This window comes from Martes martes, assembly GCF_963455335.1.
Source record: "Martes martes genome assembly, chromosome: 6".
Taxonomy (NCBI): domain Eukaryota; kingdom Metazoa; phylum Chordata; class Mammalia; order Carnivora; family Mustelidae; genus Martes; species Martes martes.
The window spans coordinates 110,528,657-110,546,934 of NC_137893.1; the positions used below are offsets into that span (position 1 = coordinate 110,528,657).

Genomic DNA, 18,278 nt, shown 5'->3' on the forward strand with positions numbered 1-18,278 from the left:
CAATTTTCATTTGATCCAACAATTCCATTTTTGGGTATGTACCCAAAAGAATTAAAGACACGGACTTGAACAGGTATTTGTTCATTCATGTTTATAGCAGCGTTATTCACAATAATGTCAAAAATGTCAAAAGCAACCCGAGTGTCCATCAACAGATGAGTGGATAAACAAAACATAGTATATACATACACGGCAATATTATTCAGCTTTAAAAAGGAAGGAAATTCTGACACATGCTACCACATGGATGAACCTTAGGGACAGTATGCTCAGTGAAAGAAAGTAACAAAAGGATAAAAATGGTATGATTCCACTCATATGAGGTACCTAGAGTAACCAAATTCATAGAGACAGGAAGTAAAGTGGTGGTTGGCAGGGGCTGGAGGAGGGAGAAATGGGAAATTAGTGTTTCATAGTTACAGAGTCTCAGTTTTGCAACATGAGAAGTTATGGATGGTGGTGATGATCACACAATAATATGAAGGAACTTAATGCCACTTAAAAAGATCATAGATTTTATGTTAGGTGTGTTTTACCAGGATTTAGAAATATATATACACACAGTCAAGTCATTTTAAGTGGTATAGCTTTAAAAAACACACTTAAAGAATAGAGAAGAGAATATTTAAGGTAGAAGAGGCTTTGTGGACATTGATAATTAAGACCTAATCAGAAAATATTATTTGGAGCTTTTTCATACATATTAAGGCCTATATTGTGTTATTATATATCATTACATATATAACCATATATCTAATTATACAATTACATATATTGCAAAAATCTATTGTGTGCTTTTTGGTGATGAAGGTTTTCTAGAGATCATGATGAGAGGAACTATATACAAGAAGCTCAGTTCCAATATTTTGTTTTGTTGCAGATCTGTGGCCACTTGTTCACATGGTTTCGAGGCACAATGAAGCATGCTGGCTCTTGGAAAATTTGGCTCTGGGTGGTAATGCTTCTGCTTCCTGCTTCCATTTCCGTGACGGTCAGGGACAAGTCAGGTATCCAGGCCACCTCTTTTGTCCAGTCACCAAATGTTATTTATAGCCTGTCAGTTATTTTTAAAATCATTAAAATACATTGTTGGGGGTGAGGAGGCCATAGATTAAATCTACTAGTACAAAATAAAGAATTCATTGTTTTTCCCCATTGACCTTTTATGTTGCACGTTGAGAGTTTCTAAAACTACCTCATTTTCCCATATGCATATTAGGCTAAATAGACTTTCTTTTCTCTCATTGAAGTTTACAAATATAAATGTATGTGCATGCTTCTCTGTGTGTATTTTTCTCCTTTTCCTCTTTGTTATAAGTTATCCAAATTAGAAATATATAAGTCTATCACTAATTAGGTTTAACCAGGAACATGCCTAATCTTAATTAGGGAAAAGGGAAAAACAGAATAGGAGATATAAAAAGAAACGTAGTTTAATTATATGTAAGTTTTATAATATCCCAGATGAAATGAGCAAAAGATTAACAGTCGTTAGAGCACTTTTTGAACTAAATAGATATTTATTTGCAGTTGTTAAATTATGAACTTCACAAATGTTTCTAAGTGGCTTGAAGGCAGTTTGAAACATTTACTCTCACCTCTGATTTTTAAAAATGATTATGTGGCTAATTTGGGAAACCTTTCTTGAACTCTAAATTGTAAATTAATGATCTAGATGTACTTGTAAGTCCAACTAGACACATTGGAGCAGCCATTTGCTAAGCAAGAGAGACTTCAACTCTCCTATGCAAAGGATCACTTAAGATGTCTTCTGACGATGGTCACATATGATGATGTATTCTGAAACTGAGTCTTACTGTGTTTATTCTTTTGAATATATATTTAATACATTTTGCTAAACAGGTATAAACACAGCCTGGTAGAGACTTTTGAGTTTGAAGCACATATAGAATCAAAACGGTCTCCTATAAAGATATAACAAGTCTTAGTCTCTCCGCGTTATGAAAGTCTTAATGACTTTTATATTAATTTGGCAGGAGGTGCATTTCCTAATAATCCACATGAAAGTTTGAATATTCTGCCACTGTATCAATGATATCCTGAGGCTGTCATATATTTTGGGGGGAAAACACTTTCCTTCTTCAGTGAGAAATAAATCAGAAGTGACTCAGACAAAAGGAAGTCCATAAGACAAGGAGGGTTCATTCTGATAATGTTGCTACTTTTAATTTCTTTATGTCTCTTCCTTTTAAGAACACTAGTAGGTAATGCGATTTGCAACTTAAACAGAGGGGATAGGACTTCTTTGTTAGAAAGGAAAATGAATCTCTGGTTGAGCAAGACATAGCTTTTAGGGATATGCTAGTGCATAATAAATGTTCTTCATAATGATTTGAAGGATCTACAGTAAATGTATTTATAATTTTAGTTTGAGCAAAAATCATCTGGGGTATTGATTTCTAAATCCCACTCTGAGGCTGCCATTATGCAGGACTGGCTGGGGTGGGATTCAGCAATTTACATTTTTAATAAGCTCCCCAGGTGAATCTAATGCAATGTGTCTGACTGGAATATTAATTGACTTTTTTTCTTCTTTTTTTCCTTTTCTTTGTCTTGCTTCTTTCTTTTATTTTTTGTTATTTTTGGCTCTAGTAACTCTTTCTTGAAAAGTTGTGGTAGGAACACTTAACACTTAAATATCTAAGTGTGTAACTCAGTATTGTTGACTGTAGGCACAATGTTGCACAGCAGAAATCCAGAACTTAGTCATCTTGTGTGACTGAAACTTCCCCATTTTGGGATTCCCCAGAACGTTCTGCTTCTTCACCTTTGGTATCTCAACTCTTTAATCAGGTTATACTATATGTAGGACTCCTGAAATACATATATTCTGGTCCAATTAACTGTACCAAATTGATCTTTCTGAAAGATTTTCCTAAGAAGTATGAATTCAAAGTTAATCTGAACTCTAACAAGATTCACATAACATGAAGCACTGAGGGAACTTAATACAGACAAAAATGAAGCATTGATTTTTATCAGGCCGTTTGAGAGAACGTGTTCCTGAAGCAACACATACTGAACATACCGTGGAAATTGCTTAACTTCAGGTATCGTTTGCATTAATTAAAAATGTCAGCACAGCACTGTCACAGGGATTATTGAAGAATATGACACGCTGGGCATGGCCTGACAGGGGGCTCTCCTTGTGTCTTGTGTCTCTGATTCACAAGTGCAAAGTTCCCTTTTTAGTTTCCTCATGTGCAGACCTGCGCGTGTGGTCACTAACCATTTACCGGAGGGAAGTGATTACATCTAAAAATAAGATATAACAAATCTGAGGGAGAGGCTAGGGTTTCAACTCTGGAGTCTGTGAAGTTGTCAGCAGTCTACTGTTAAACCTAAATATACGAAGGATAAATTGAGCCTTCTAATTGCTTTATTTTAGCTCTATGGAATGCTTAATTATACTTGGGATATTGTTTCAGTTGGGGCAGAATTCAAGAGTAATATGGAAAGATTCAATATGCCTTGAATTTTAAAATCTTGAAGCTATTAAGAATTCAGTTATTTCTTAATCTTATCAAGTTTTACTATTATATTGAGACTGTGAGTTAAGGCATATTTATACATTTTCATATTGTTAGGTAAACAATTTGAATGTGGCAGTTTCAGCTCAGTTGTCAAAAGAGGGTGGGGAAGAGAATTAAATTAAAAATATACATTATGTAGATCTTAAAACTTGTTTTATTCAGTTTCTTAAAACTTTCCACTATGATAGAAGTTTATATATAGAAAAATTAAAGGTTCTTCTTTTTGTTCTACTTTCCTAAATCTGGTCTATGGCCAAAGTACTGAGTTACCATCAAAAGTAATAAAAACAAAAAACCAAGGTAAGGAAAAGCAGCAAATCCGTCTCCCAACCCAGGGGCTCCTGGGTAGCTGAGTAGGTTAAACTCTGTGACTCTTTGATTTCGGCTCGGGTCACAATCTCAGGGTTGTGAGATGGAATCCCTGCTTGGGCTCTGTGCTGGGTGTGGAGCTTGTTTGAAGATCTCTCCCCCTCCCCCATCTAAAAAACAAAAACCAAAAACCAAAACCAAAACAAAAAGCCAGACTTGGTAAAAGGAGAGATGATAGAATGCCATTTCTTTTTCTTATGGTAAAACATCAGGTTAGAAAACATCTTTTTCTTATGGTAAAACATCTAGATGGAATTGATTATAAACTTAGGCCCTAGACCATGAGCATATACCTTTCAAAATTAGTTTTTTGTAAATTACAAGGAAAAACTGTTATTCTGAAATTTGGCTTTAATTAATTGACACACACTGCACTCTTAAACTCAGCGTAGAAAGTACGCTATCATATAGAGACTTTTATTTTGTGTTTTTAAGAATTCCTCATGTTCAATATGGTACCATGTAACTGGCAAATACACTTTGTTACTCCTAAATTTTTAAAGTGGAGGAAAGTTTCCCAATTATTAAAAAAAAAATTATAGCTCCTAACAGGTATTCTTTGGAGGAACAGCTTTGTATTAAAACAATAACAACAACAAAAATAAACCCACAAGAAGCTGTGAAGATTTTGTGACCTTTTGCGACTTTTTTGTTAAAATAGCTGTGTTCTCACTTCTTTTTTTACTTGTTTGGTCACTTTTCCATATTATTTTTGTTATATTTTGGTCTGATGATCTTTACCTATATTTGTTAACCAGTGTTTTTCTCCTCACCCAGGATACTCTATAATCCTTTATCAGAGGTGTTATCCAAGTACGAAATATACGGGAGGTCTTCGGGCAACCAATAACAATAAAATAAAAAGGCCTGCTTCCTCCTCAGCCCAACAGAGTCTGTTTTAGCCTTTAAAAAAAAAGGTGAAACACCTAAAGCTTCTTCTTTGCTCTGTTTATGAAAAGAAAACAAAACAGTTCTGCATGTGTGGTAAATTGCTACTCTTCACCTTCCCAACTCTAATCATGAAGCAAAGACTGTGTTATGGGTTTTGTCACTACAATAAAGAAAACAATTTTCCTCAATGCATGTTAGAAAAGAAGAGTGATGGGGGTGCCTAGGTGGCTCATTTGGTTAAGCATCCGACTCTTGGTGTCATCTCAGGTCTTGATCTCACAGTCATGAGTTCGAGTCATAATGCTGTCAGTTCTTTAAGTTTTAGTCATTTAGCAGTATCTCATTGTGGCTCAGATTTGCATTTTCCTGATTATTAATGATGTTGAGCACCTTTTCATATGCGGGTTGCCAATTTGGATCTTGACTTTTGTGAAGTGCTTCAATTTTTTGTGCATTTTCAAAATAGAATTTTCAATATTTTTCTTAGTGATTTGTAAGAGTTCTTTGTATATTCTGGATATGATACCTGATCAGATATATGTATTACAATAGTCTGTATTGTATGGTACAATCTATGTCTCTATGGTTCTATAGGATCTAGGGCTCCTTTTCACTCTTTTAATGTTGTCCTTTGATTTATAAGTATTTTAATTTTAATGAAGTCCAGTTTATCAGTCTTTTGTAATCCGTGCTTTCTGTATCCCTTTAAGAAACCTTTGCTTCCTCAAGTTCATGAACATCTTCTGTTTTTCTCTAGTCCTTTATTGTTTTACCTTTCTTAGTTAGGTCTGATATCATCACTAATTTATTTCTCTGCATGGTGTGAGGTAAGAGTCAAAGTTCAGTGTTTTCCTATATGGAGATGCAGTTTACCCAGAAACATTTACTGGAAAGACCATCCTTCTCCCACTGAATTACAATGGATCCTTTTTGGCAAATAAGAGAACCAACATGTACACAGGTCTGTTTTTGGACTCTCTACACTGTTCCACTGACCTCTTTAGATGTGCACCAATCCCACGTTATAAAAATTTCTGGTATCTGATAGTTTAACTGCTCCAGCTTGTTCTTCATTTTTGCGTCAACTATTCTAGTTTTTTTGGAGTTCCATATAAATTTGAGAATCATCTTGTCAGTTTCTCTCTTTCACACATGCGCACACACCATATGCCCCCCCCCCCGTTGGGATTTTTAATTGGGATCATACTGAATCTAGAGATGAAAGTGAGAATTGACATCTTAAGTCAATTGAGTTTTCCAGTGTAAATACTTGGTTTGTCCCTTCACTTATTTAGGACTTAATCTCCCTTGGCAATGTTCTTTAATTTTCAATACAGTGATCTTGATGAGATGCTTGGGTTTTATAAAAATGACTATGCTTTTGGATAAAAAAAAAATTGGTAATGTTTACAGAATATCTAATTTTACTATCATTGTGGACCCACATTCCCCTTAAGACCTCTGAGATAGGAGTTTCCAAAGCTAAGTAACTACAATTATTCAGTACTACAATTTCACGTATGTGTATTGCAACTTTTAAGTCTGATTAAATGACAGTGCTATTTAGAATCTGATTTATTTTTCTAGTTAAATATATTTAGATGATACCCTCTCACCACCCCTGAAGTTCATGATACATTTGTTAAATGAAGGGCTGAGGAGCTGAGCCGTTGAACTTGCGATTCAGTACTTGCCACTTTTCATAGAGCAAGAGATCCATTTAGTTGTAAGCAGTTTGTCTCCTCTCTGTATTGAGAACTTTTAGATCATTAAACACAAATGAATTTTAGACCTGGAGAGTTAAGTTTGTGGTTGTGTGATGCCAAAATAGTTAATTAGTAGTTGATAGTTAATTTTAAGAATATCTGTCCAGGGGTGCCTGGGTGGCTCAGTGGGTTAAGCCTCTGCCTTTGGCTCAGGTCATGATCCCAGGGTCCTGGGATCGAGCCCCACATCAGGCTCTCTGCTCAGCAGGGAGCCTGCTTCCCCCTCTCTCTCTGCCTGCCTCTCTGCCTACTTGTGCTCTCTGTCAAATAAATAAAATTAAAAAAAAAAAAAAGAATTTCTGTCCAGTTATACAGTTACCTTGGCATAGTCTAAAAATTAGCCACATTTTTGTCTGAATTAACTATTACCTTCTTAGAATCTAGCCTGAATTAGATTTGAACAAACCTCAGATAGCCAAAACTTAATGCATGCATGTTCGTTACTCTATTAAGATGTTGTGGTAGTGTTGAGTATGTACACTCACTATGAGTGGGGACTAAGTTCATCTTTTATTTATTTTTAATTATTATTAGGTGCCCTAGCACATAATTAACACTTTCTCAATGCTTTTACCCAATTTTTAAAATTATATGCCACTTTTGGGGCACCTGGGTGGCTCAGTGGGTTAAGCCTCTGCCTTCGGCTCAGGTCATGATCTCAGGGTCCTGGGATCGAGCCCCGCGTCGGGCTCTCTGCTCAGCGGGGAGCCTGCTTCTCCCTCTCTCTCTGCCTGCTGCTCTGCCTGCTTGTGATTCTATCTCTCTCTCTGTAAAATAAATAAAAAAAAAATTATATGCCACTTTTGTATGGCAGATGTCTTTGCTTTTTAGTTTTATTGTGATGACTTCCATGTGTATTGCTGCTTTAGTCAGTTCAGGCTGTTCTAAGAATACCATAGGCTGCATGGCTTAAAGAAGAGACATTTATTTCATGCAGACCTAGAGACGGGGAAGCTTGAGATCAGGGTTCCAGCATAGCCAGGCTCTGGTGAGGGCTCTCCTCCCGGTTTCCTTATATGGTAGGGAGTGGAGGAGTTCCTGTTTCTCCATCCCCTTATAAGGACACCAATCCTATCAGGAAGGCTCCACTTTTATGTCCTCATCCAAACCTAATTACTTCCCAAAGGCCCCACCTCCAAGTACCATCATATTGGGGATCAAAGCTTCAACATATGAATTTTAGAGGGAGACATTCAGTCCATAGCAGTCCCCTTCCGATCTAAAGTTCAGTATCACCTGGCAAGGAAACCTGAATCAAATCTGTGTTCAAATATAATATTGGTTCATTTGTTTTAATAGCAGAATATGTTTTGAATATAAACATTTAATGATGTTGAAGCTAGATAATTTCCTAATGTCCAAAATGCATAGCAACAATTAGAAAGTTAGAGCAATAGTAGTTGTAATAGTAATAATAATAATAGTAGTAATAATAGCTAACACAAGTGTTGACTCTATCCCAGCCATATGTAATCCTCACAAACGTACTCTGAGGTGGGTAATATTCTTGTCCTTAATCCATAGAACTTTAGTAAAATGGTTTATTATTTTCATTTTATCTTAAGTTTCTAATTGTATTGTCAGATTCAAACTTATTTGAAAAAAAAATCGACTAAAAATGCAGTGTACATCTTCAATTTTCAATTTTTTTTTAATAGAAAAACAATGTCCTTTACTGAGAACAGAGGGACATCAGTTTACCCAGGACAACAAAGATAAACTTGAAGTTTCAGGTAAGCATTATAATTCTTGGCAAAGAAGTGTTTTGTGTGAAATTCTCAACATATGTGTATTAAATCACAAGGGACTCTTTGACATTGTAATTTAAGATGATAACATCAATATGAGAGATTAAAGAAGATAGAAAAAAGTGTAGAAAAAAGTGTTAAGAGCAGAATACTATATTAACTAAGAACAACTCAGCCTCTTAGAGGAAAAAAAAAGTTATTTAAAATTATAGACATTGTATCCATTGTAGAAATCTTGAAAAAAGAAAAAGAAATTTATGAGAAAGATCTTAACTACCCAAAGATAGCCATGATTCCCATTTTGGTGTACCATTCCTCTTTCTTCCTGTCTTTCTTTCCTTCCCTCCCTCTCTCACACACACATATATAATCATTAATATGTATATTGAAGTTGAAATCAAAGCATTTCCCCATATGAATATATATTCTTCTAAGGCACGATTTTTTTAAAAACAAGACTGCTTACATTTCAGTTGAATTTTTGTGGTATTTTTTACTTAACAAATTTCTGTCTTTAGACATTAGAGATGTTACAATGTGCTGCTCTGATTATTTTCTTAGGATAATTGCTAGGTCAAAGAAAATTAATATTTGAGTCTTTTGAAACATATTTCATCTTCTTGTATACATACTAAAAGGAGAAAAATGAAATCAAGTAATTTTGGTGATCCCAAACAACAGGATTTTGTTTGAAATAAATCATTCTATAGATAAGGACAACAAAAAAAAGTCCTATTTACAGATACCAGTATTTCTGTGGTTTCCTAAATTTAACAAAATTACTGGATTAAATAATTTGTCACATTTTATAGGTTTTGACCTAGGAGAGCGCTTTTCTCTGAGACGTGCATTTTGTGAAGGTGATAAAACCTGTTTCAAATTGGGAAGTGCATTTCTTATTAGAGATACCATGTAAGTAAAATACTAATTTTTCTTTACATTTTAATAATACTATGTAAACTATTTTCTAAGGAAATTCCAACTAATTTGTTTTAAAATAAAAATTTTCTCAGTGGTATCATACTTACTTGAATGCTGTGGTAAGTGGGCTATTTTTGTGTTTGTTGTTTTTAATAATCCCCGCAATCTGATCTTATTCTATGGTATAAATGCCATTCACTGATACAGATATGGGTGTAATCTTTGCAGAATAGAAATTAAGTTCATTTTGAAGAAGTATTATTTATGTTTAAAATAGATAGAACCAAAGCAAGATTTTCAAATGTGAACTTTAAAACATAAGATGCAATGTAGAGTTAGAGACAAAAGTCTGGTATTTATTGTAATCATTTCTACATTTAGTATGTTTCATGATAAATTAAAACAAAAGAACATAGCCCTTAGGTATTCCTCTTCTGTATTATGTGGAATACATAGTAATATAAGATGATAACGTGACTATAAGATGGTCTTGATACACATTGTATTTCAAAATTGAATTACCAAAGTTTCCCTTTTTTATCTTTACTGTTCATTTCCCACTGATAATTCTGAGATTAAAAGAAAAAAAGTATCATGTGCCATTAAATACTGACAATTGGTCAGGAACTATACAGGGCAATAATACTTCCCCCATGGTCCATATGTGATTGGAGGATGGATACACAGTAATTCAGAAAGCTTGAGTCATCCTGAAGGTAGATAGAGCATATATGGTTATGATATTTAGTCTTTGAGTCTAAGAGGAACATTCCAATTTATGAATACACTGCAGTGAAAAAGCATTAAAACTCTGGTTTAATCCCCAACACAGATGTTTTTGTGTGAAAACATATATGGATGTTTTCTCTTCTTGATGAGTAGCCTAATATTTAAGTTACCAGACAGGGTTGCTGAAAATCTTCACATTTGAATTCTCAAAGGGAAATAGCATTAATCATCTTGTTGCTTATTCTCAGATGCTCTGTGTAAACTAACTCCCTCGCTCACTTTTTTTTTGAGAAAACTTTCTTTTAAACCTTCTATTTTGTGATACTTTAGATGCATTTAGTTTAATGATGTAGTTCCTTAAAAGTAAACTGCCATTAATTGGTAAGAAATACGAATGTTAAGGAAGAGAGTCATCTGTGTTGGGGGATAGAATGGGTAATCGTCAGGTGGGGCATTTCAGCAGATAGGACTGGACAGGGCTGTGCTGCTGTGGGCAGTTTCTAGGTGGCTTCATAGGCAGGCATTAAACCCTCAGGTTATATAGCATGTCTGTGTTTGGGAATTCATATCCAGTAAAGAAAAGTCAATACGTATCTCATATGTATCATATAGAGAGAGATTTAGATTTTTTTAAACTAGTAGTAGATCATTTTAATTGAAGAATTTAAGAAAGGCAATAAATTCTGTTCAAAAATTAAGGTGCATTTTATCTCCTGCCTTATTTCTGACAATTTAAACTCCTATAGTTCTGTCCAGGTGGCTAAAGGATTGGAGGGAAAACTTTTAAAATTTACTGGAACTGAATATAAGAAGATTTAGCTAATTTTAGGTAGTTACACTGGAAATCTTGCTGCCACATTTAGGCAATGCTGTTTCCCTTTGAATATGCATGATAATAGATATCAGCCACAATCTGACACTTAGTTTCCGACCTTTAGCTCTAAATCATTGAGTGATCCCTGGGCTATCAATGGAAATAAATTCCCTGGCTCTGCAGAGCAGAACCCTGGTACCTCTACTACAGGAAACTGGAGGGTATCTGGTTAAGCTGACTAGCCAGTGTCAAGTAGCTTGGCTCATCTCCATTTACATTTCACTCACTGAGCCAAGTATGCTAGGAGGCTTCTCTTGCATGATGCCATTTTGATTTTTCAATGAGACTGGAGTAAAGTTGCAGCTATTTATGTGTTTGTAAATAAGCTGCCTTGCAGAATCAATATGGAAAAGGCAGATGCTATTTTATATGGAAAATGAGGATTCTTTCTGTGCCTGAGATGATTTTTATAGTTCTGTCATCTTCCAGCTGAGATTCATGAGGGGAGAGATTTTTTTTTTTTTTTTTAAGATTTTATTTACTCATTTGACAGACAGAGATCACAAGTAGGCAGAGAGGCAGGCAGAGAGAGAGGAGGAAGCAGGCTCCCCTCTGAGCAGAGAGCCCGATGCAGGGTTCGATCCCAGGACCCTGAGATCATGACCTGAGCCAAAGGCAGAGGCTTTAACCCACTGAGCCACCCAGGCGCCCCGAGGGGAGAGATTTAATGAGCATGTTGGTCAGATCCTTTTCGGCACCCTCAGTACCTTGAGCCTGGCTTAACAGGGAAATCCCAAGGGCGACTCTTGCAGGGACCCTACAGATACACATTACTATACACTTAAAGGTGACACAGGCTCAAGGAACATCTGAGGGGCTTTGTATGTTTGGTTTTGTTTTAAATTTGTATCCATTTCTTCAGTAGCCCTTGGGATAGCAAATGAAAGCATTAGTTAAGAGATTCCGGGTAGTTTTTTGGAATTATCTTTTAGAGGAGATTTCCTTGTCTTCTTGTATCTCCAAGTATCCCTGGTTGTGCAAAAGAAATAATTCATTATTTATATATATGTTGAGAGCTGTATCACAGATGATTATACTCTGATTATCTTTAAATTGTGTTTTGGCAATTACCTGGGCAAAGTGGTGAAATTTTGAGAAAATGTACACAAACGTGCACATACTACGGAGCACCTTATTTTCTTGGTGTAGTGTAGTTTTTACCTTTTTTTAGTTGCTTCTATAGAAACATGTTTTAAGTAAAAATGTGTCAACGAAATACAAATGTTTTAGTAGTTGAATATTTTATGAGCTGATAAATATTGAAATCCCACATATTGTTGGTTCTAAAGGGGCAAAACTCTGTTTTTTGACTGGCCAATGGGGAAATCATTTGATTTCAAGTGTAGCGGGGAAGCAAAATTTCCTTATTTATTATTGAATTCAAGGATAGTAAAGAGCCTTATTCCTTAGGTTCTGTAACTGAGGGCTACTGGCTCTCCAAAATACTGTGTTGAGAAGGATTTTGAGGCCATATTAAGTTCAGCAGATTAGAATGTTGTGACCCATTAGCCAAAAGAGGGGAGATAGGAGAGCTTATACATGTTTCTAGTCTGTAGTCTCTCTGATTGAGGATGATTCCTGTGAGCTGGTGTCTTTTGCAACTGAAACAGTTCCTAAGAATGAAGGGGAAATTAAGCTATGTGTGAAAAGATAATCAACACCAATTAGCTTTAATAAGATTTTATGAGCTTGGATAGTATAGCTAGACATAGTGGCGTAATGGACAGATATGGTTCCCTTAGCTTTTTTGGCAAATAAATAAATCTCCAGTGAAGAGGAATCTTCTCTCTGTCCCTCTCTTTCATTAAATTGGTGGTTGCTTTCTGGAAGCAGGGGCTATTTAGTTTTACAGCTTTACACAGAAAAAAAAAAGAGCTATTAGGAGCTATTTTCATTTGCATTTTATGTTTTTTTATAAAAAATATAATAACCCTCCACAAGTAGGAAATGCCAAATTGTATATTTGTAAGATGGGTAGTGTTTCTGAGGAGTTGTTGAAGTTCTCTGAACCTTAACAGTTCCCTTGGAAATAATCCTAAATATGGGGAAAGCTGCTTTGTGTATTGTATCACGATCCATACCTTGTGTGTGCTAGTGTTGAAAGATTCACCCCATGCTCATGTCTTTTCTACACAGACCTTTACATTACCTCCAGATTTTTATCATTATAAATAATGCCACAACATGCAGGAAAGTTGTTTTTCTCTGTGTTTGGAATTGTTTCCGTAAGATTGATTTTTCACAGTGGAATTACTAGTTCATTTTTAGACATCTTGATACATACTTCTAATTATGTTTCATCCTTGTTTTCCCCTTCTATGCTGTATAATACCCAATATCTTCAGCAGCATTAGATGTTATCATTTAAAGATTTTGTCATTAAGTTTTGTTTTTCAACTAAAGGCTTGTAGCAATTACAAATAAAAGCTGTAGCTTACTATATAAGTATGAGGGGTTCCTGAAATGTTTCTGTTCTGCTAAAGGGTGAATAAGAGGTGACATTCAGTAGTCACTGTAGTGAATCCAGGGTAGTATAGAGCTGCCTTCTTTTTTTTTTTTTTTAAGGTTTTATTTATTTATTTGTCAGAGAGAGAGAGAGAGGCAGGCAGAGGGAGAAGCTGGCTCCCTGCTGAGCTAGGAGCCTGATGCGGGACTTGATTCCAGGACCCCAGGATCATGACCTAAGCCAAAGGCAGATGCTTAACCGACTGTGCCACCCAGGTGTCACTAGAACTCTCCCTTTTCATTCAACAAGCATTTAGTGAGCTCACAATGGACTGGGCACTTTACGAGGCTCTGGGATTACAATAGTGAAAGAATGTGCGTCTAGTCTTGCCTTCTGGAACCTCCTGGAGAGACACATGATGCAAGGAAAAACTGCGCTTCTCCCTTGGGTTGATCGAAGAAACTGAAATGTGTTGCCTTCTGTCATCAGGCATCGGCCATGGAACTCAGTGCCACCACCCCTTCTCTTAGAAAGGCTAAACTTCCTTTAGCATTCCACACAGGGCTGATTTTCAATCTTTCCCTCATAAGGGCTGGTTTTCTTTCTTTCTTTTCTTCTTCTTCTTCTTTTTCTTTCTTTTTTTTTTTTTAACATATAACCTATTATTTGTTTCAGGGGCACAGGCCTGTGATTCATCAGTCTTATACAATTCACAGGGAGCACATAACCTCCCCAGTGTCCACCAGCCAGCCAGCCCATCCATCCCACCCTCTCCCCTCCAGCAACCCTCAGGTTGTTTCCCAAGATTAAGAGTCTCTTATGGTTTATCTCCCTCTCAGTTTCCTCTTGTTTCACTTTCCCTTCCCTTCCCCTATGATCCTCTATCTTGTTTCTCAAATTCCTCGTATCAGTAAGATCATATGATAGTTGTCTTTCTCTGATTGACTTATTTCACTTAGCACAATACCCTCTCGTTCCATCCAGGTTCTTGCAAATGGCAAGACTTTTTGATGACTGCATAGTATTCCATTTGTGTGTGTGTGTGTGTGTGTGTGTGTGTGTGTGTGTGTGTGTGTATGTATACCACATCTTCTTTATTCATTCATCTGTTGATGGACATCTAGGCTCTTTCCATAGTTTGGCTATTGTGGACATTGCTGCTATAAACATTCGAGTGCAGATGCCCCTTCCGATCACTACCTTTGTATCTTTGGGATAAATACCAAGTAGTGAATTGCTGGGTCATAGGGTAGCTCTATTTTCAACTTTTTGAGGAAGCCGCATACTGTTTTCCAGAGTGACTACACTAGCTTGCATTCCCACCAACAGTGTAGGAGGGTTCCCCTTTCTCTGCATCCTCGCCAACATCTGTCATTTCCTGACTTGTTAATTTTAGCCATTCTGACTGGTGTGAGGTGATATCTCATTGTGGATTTGATTTGTATTTCCCTGATGCCGAGTGATGTTGAGCACCTTTTCATGTGTCTGTTGGCCATTTGGCTGTCTTCTTTGCAGAAATGTCTGTTCATGTCTTCTGAAGGGCTGGTTTTCTAACCTGTCTTTCATTTTTATTGTTCTTCTTTGGGACCTCTCCAGGTTCTCAAAACCAGTTAGAGTCTGTGGCTCAAAATGATGTTAAAAACTCTGATGCTGAAGCTTCTAATTTCAGGAGGATTACTTCACAATTCCATCAAACTATAGAGAATGACTATTTGTGCATCCCTTGGGTTTTCATATGGGCTATCTGATCCTTTTGTAGAGAAGCTTCCCATGTAAGGAAAAGTGACTTAATTAAAGAGTTGCCCAGCTGTTTTTATGAGACTGAATGACACTTACACATAATTCTTATGTCATCACTGTATTTCCCTAATTATAGTTTGCCACACCAAAAGTATGAGGTGAATTATTAAGTCATACATTCTTTTTTAAATATATATTTTGAAGGAATTTATTTATTATTTATCAAAGAGAGAGAAAGAGAAAGCACAAGCAGGAGGAGCAGCAAGGAGAGGGAGAAGCAGGCTCCCTACTGAGCAAGGAGCCTGTTGTGGCACTTGATCCCAGGATCCTGGGCTCATGACCTGAGCTGAAGGCAGACACTTAACCAACTGAGCCACCCAGGTGTCCCTAAGTCATAAGTTTTTTGGTTTTTGGTTTTTTTTTTAAGATTTTAATTATTTATTTGACAGAGAGAAACAGTGAGAGAGGGAACACAAGAGGGGAGAGCAGGAGAGGGAGAAGTAGGCTTCCCATTGAGCAGGGAGCCTGATGTGGAGCTCGATCCCAGGACCTTGGGATCATGTCCTGAGCCGAAGGCAGAAGCTTAACTGACTGAGCCAGCCAGGCATCCCAGGTCACACATTCTTTTTTTTTTTTAATTTTTTTAAATTAACATATAATGTGTTATTAGCCCCAGGGGTACAGGTCTGTGAATCGCCAGGTTTACACACTTCACAGCACTCACCATAGCACATACCTTCCCCAGTGCCCATAACCCCACCACCCTCTCCCTACCCCTGCTCCCCACTGCAACCCTCAGTTTGTTTTGTGAGATTAAGAGTCTCTTATGGTTTTTCTCCCTCCCTATCCCATCTTGTTTCATTTATTCTTTTCCTACCCCCAAAACTCCCCACGTTGCCTCTCAACTTCCTCATATCAGGGAGATCATATGATAATTGTCTTTCTCTGATTGCAAGTCATACATTCTTACCATGAAAAGAAAAGCCGATAGGTTCACAATTAGTGAGTTCTTTAATTCATGTAATATAGCCAAATTGCATATATTAGAACAGAATTTTAAGAGGATGATTATGCAGATTTTTAAGAATGCATGGAAATATTTATTCCCCCATCACAAGAACCAATCACGAATCTGTTTTTTTCTGAAACATTTAGGAATACTGATATATTCCAGTAACAAAGTAATTTGTATAGAAATGGCTACTAAAATGTAATATAATATGAAATGTTATTAGTTTAATATTTCCATTTATCAGCTTTGGAAACATTTAATATTATCATCAAATTTAAATAAGCTGTTTTGGTAATTACTTGGGCCAACTTGACAGGCATTGATTAATCTACAGTTAGATTATATATTTGATTTTTCTTTCCTCTTCCCTCATCTTTTTACCCAATAAATCAAATATGGTAAGAGATAGAAGTTTTGTTTGGGTGGGGGTTGTAAATATGTATCTGTGGAGTGTGCATTGCAGGTTTTCAGAGTATAGAAAAGAAAGAAAGCATACAGGCATAGACTTCAAGTCATCGTTAATCTTATTTGAGCCATATAAATGCTGCGAGGACTAATTAGCTATTAACCTTAGGTGGTTGCAAATGTATTGCTTTTAGAATGGCTGTAAACCTAAATTTAAGCATGATCTTGAATTTGTAAATTAGCCAGAGAATTGACTATAGTAATGCATGATGTTTTGTTATACTGGTGCTTAAGAACTTCATAAGAACTTGACAGGTATTTTGTAGATTTGTCAGACTCTTTGTTTGGTAGAATAGCACTGGATAGGCTAAACTCCATTCTCAAACACAGAATCAGATAGTGGAATACAATTTTAATTTCAGTGATGAACTTTGAAGTGTACGTCAATCAAGGAAGAATAATTGTGTCAGCTAATAAACTATTAATTTATCATCATTTCAATTCCTTCAATTTCACCATGAAGGGTAATCAGAAAATAAGCAGAGTAGCCAAAAGCCGCTCATGTTATTTTATGTGACTCACATAAGCTTGGTATACCTTGTCTGTTACCTCATTTTAACTAACACTTATATTTCCTAAAATACATGTGTTCCAGACTGGGTGAAATTTTTGTAATTCTAAGCTAAAAGTAATATATTCAAATAATTGACTTTAATAATTCCTCTCACCATGGCTATATCCATGTAATTTAGAAGCAATCACAAGTTCAGTGAAAATTTCAATTAATACGGACACACGTGGTTGTGCTGTGTAGGATTAACATCTGGTTGGTTGAATATGAGATTGAATTGGCCAGATGTTTTGCACCAAAGCTATTCCTCATATTTGAGCCATCTCGACGACTTCTCTCTACTTCAGAATTTCCCTGCTTCAGCTGTCCTCTGTAGTGGCTACCCTTCTGTTTTAACCCCTTCACTTGTGCTCTTAATCTTCTCCCTGCCAGCCTCCTCTAATACCTTGATCCACTCATGATCCCCTTTGCTCTTCTGTTTTCAGTGTTCCTCTCCACAGTATCGTGGCCTCTCAGTCTACAAATATGTACTTAATCCTTTTCTGTTCTAGAAACATTTTCCTTTGACAATCCCTTTTACTCCCAAACTTCCCAGAGGAATAATGTTACTGACGACTTTAACTTCCTCACACATCCCTTAACCCCCTTATATCTTACCGGCCTTCTTGAACACTATGGAAATTTCTTTCAGAGTTACTGATGGCCACTGTCCTCTCTCAAACGCCCCTGTAGTATTTCTCTACACTGCCTTTCTGTACCTGTTTCTCTCTACCTGTCATATTTCTGCCTGTCATTTTTGCTGATTTGAATGTTATATCTCCTGGAAAGTTTAGTACCCACACTACCTTCTAAACACAGTCCTCACTGATGTCCTCAAGCAAAATTCCTTCCTTTTGTATGGTTCGGTATACTTTTCATGTGATGCTGAACTCATTCTGGCTCAGATAATCTAAATGTTCCCGGGTCTCGTTAGTATTAGGTTCAAATGATGTCATAGTAACATCAGTGCTAAATTGTGATGATTTCTTTCTACCTTTCTACCTGTACAACTGTAGAACTTCAGCCCTCTCTTAAAAACAGCTCTTGTTATTTTGGGGAGTCCCAAGAGTGTTGCATGTGTGCTCATGTTCAAAAGAAAGTACACTCTTGTCCTTGTATTCTAATTTCCTTGATCAGGCAAGTCACCCTTACTTTTCCTGGGAGTCTTCTCCGTGAAAATGCTGCTTCATGGGCCCTAGCCAGCCCCTGTTCA

The 18,278-nt window shown here is 36.4% G+C and overlaps 1 protein-coding gene across 1 annotated transcript in view; it reads left to right on the top strand.

Moving 5' to 3' along the window:
- Positions 1-18,278, top strand: part of COL19A1 (collagen type XIX alpha 1 chain) — a gene marked incomplete at both ends in the record, with an annotated part of 315,931 nt that overhangs the window by 12,864 nt on the left and 284,789 nt on the right. Inside the window, 3 exons of the mRNA XM_080806683.1 lie at positions 881-1,007; positions 8,239-8,313; positions 9,141-9,240. Coding sequence (XP_080662809.1) covers positions 881-1,007; positions 8,239-8,313; positions 9,141-9,240 — 302 coding nt within the window. The remainder of the gene's footprint in view (positions 1-880; positions 1,008-8,238; positions 8,314-9,140; positions 9,241-18,278) is intronic.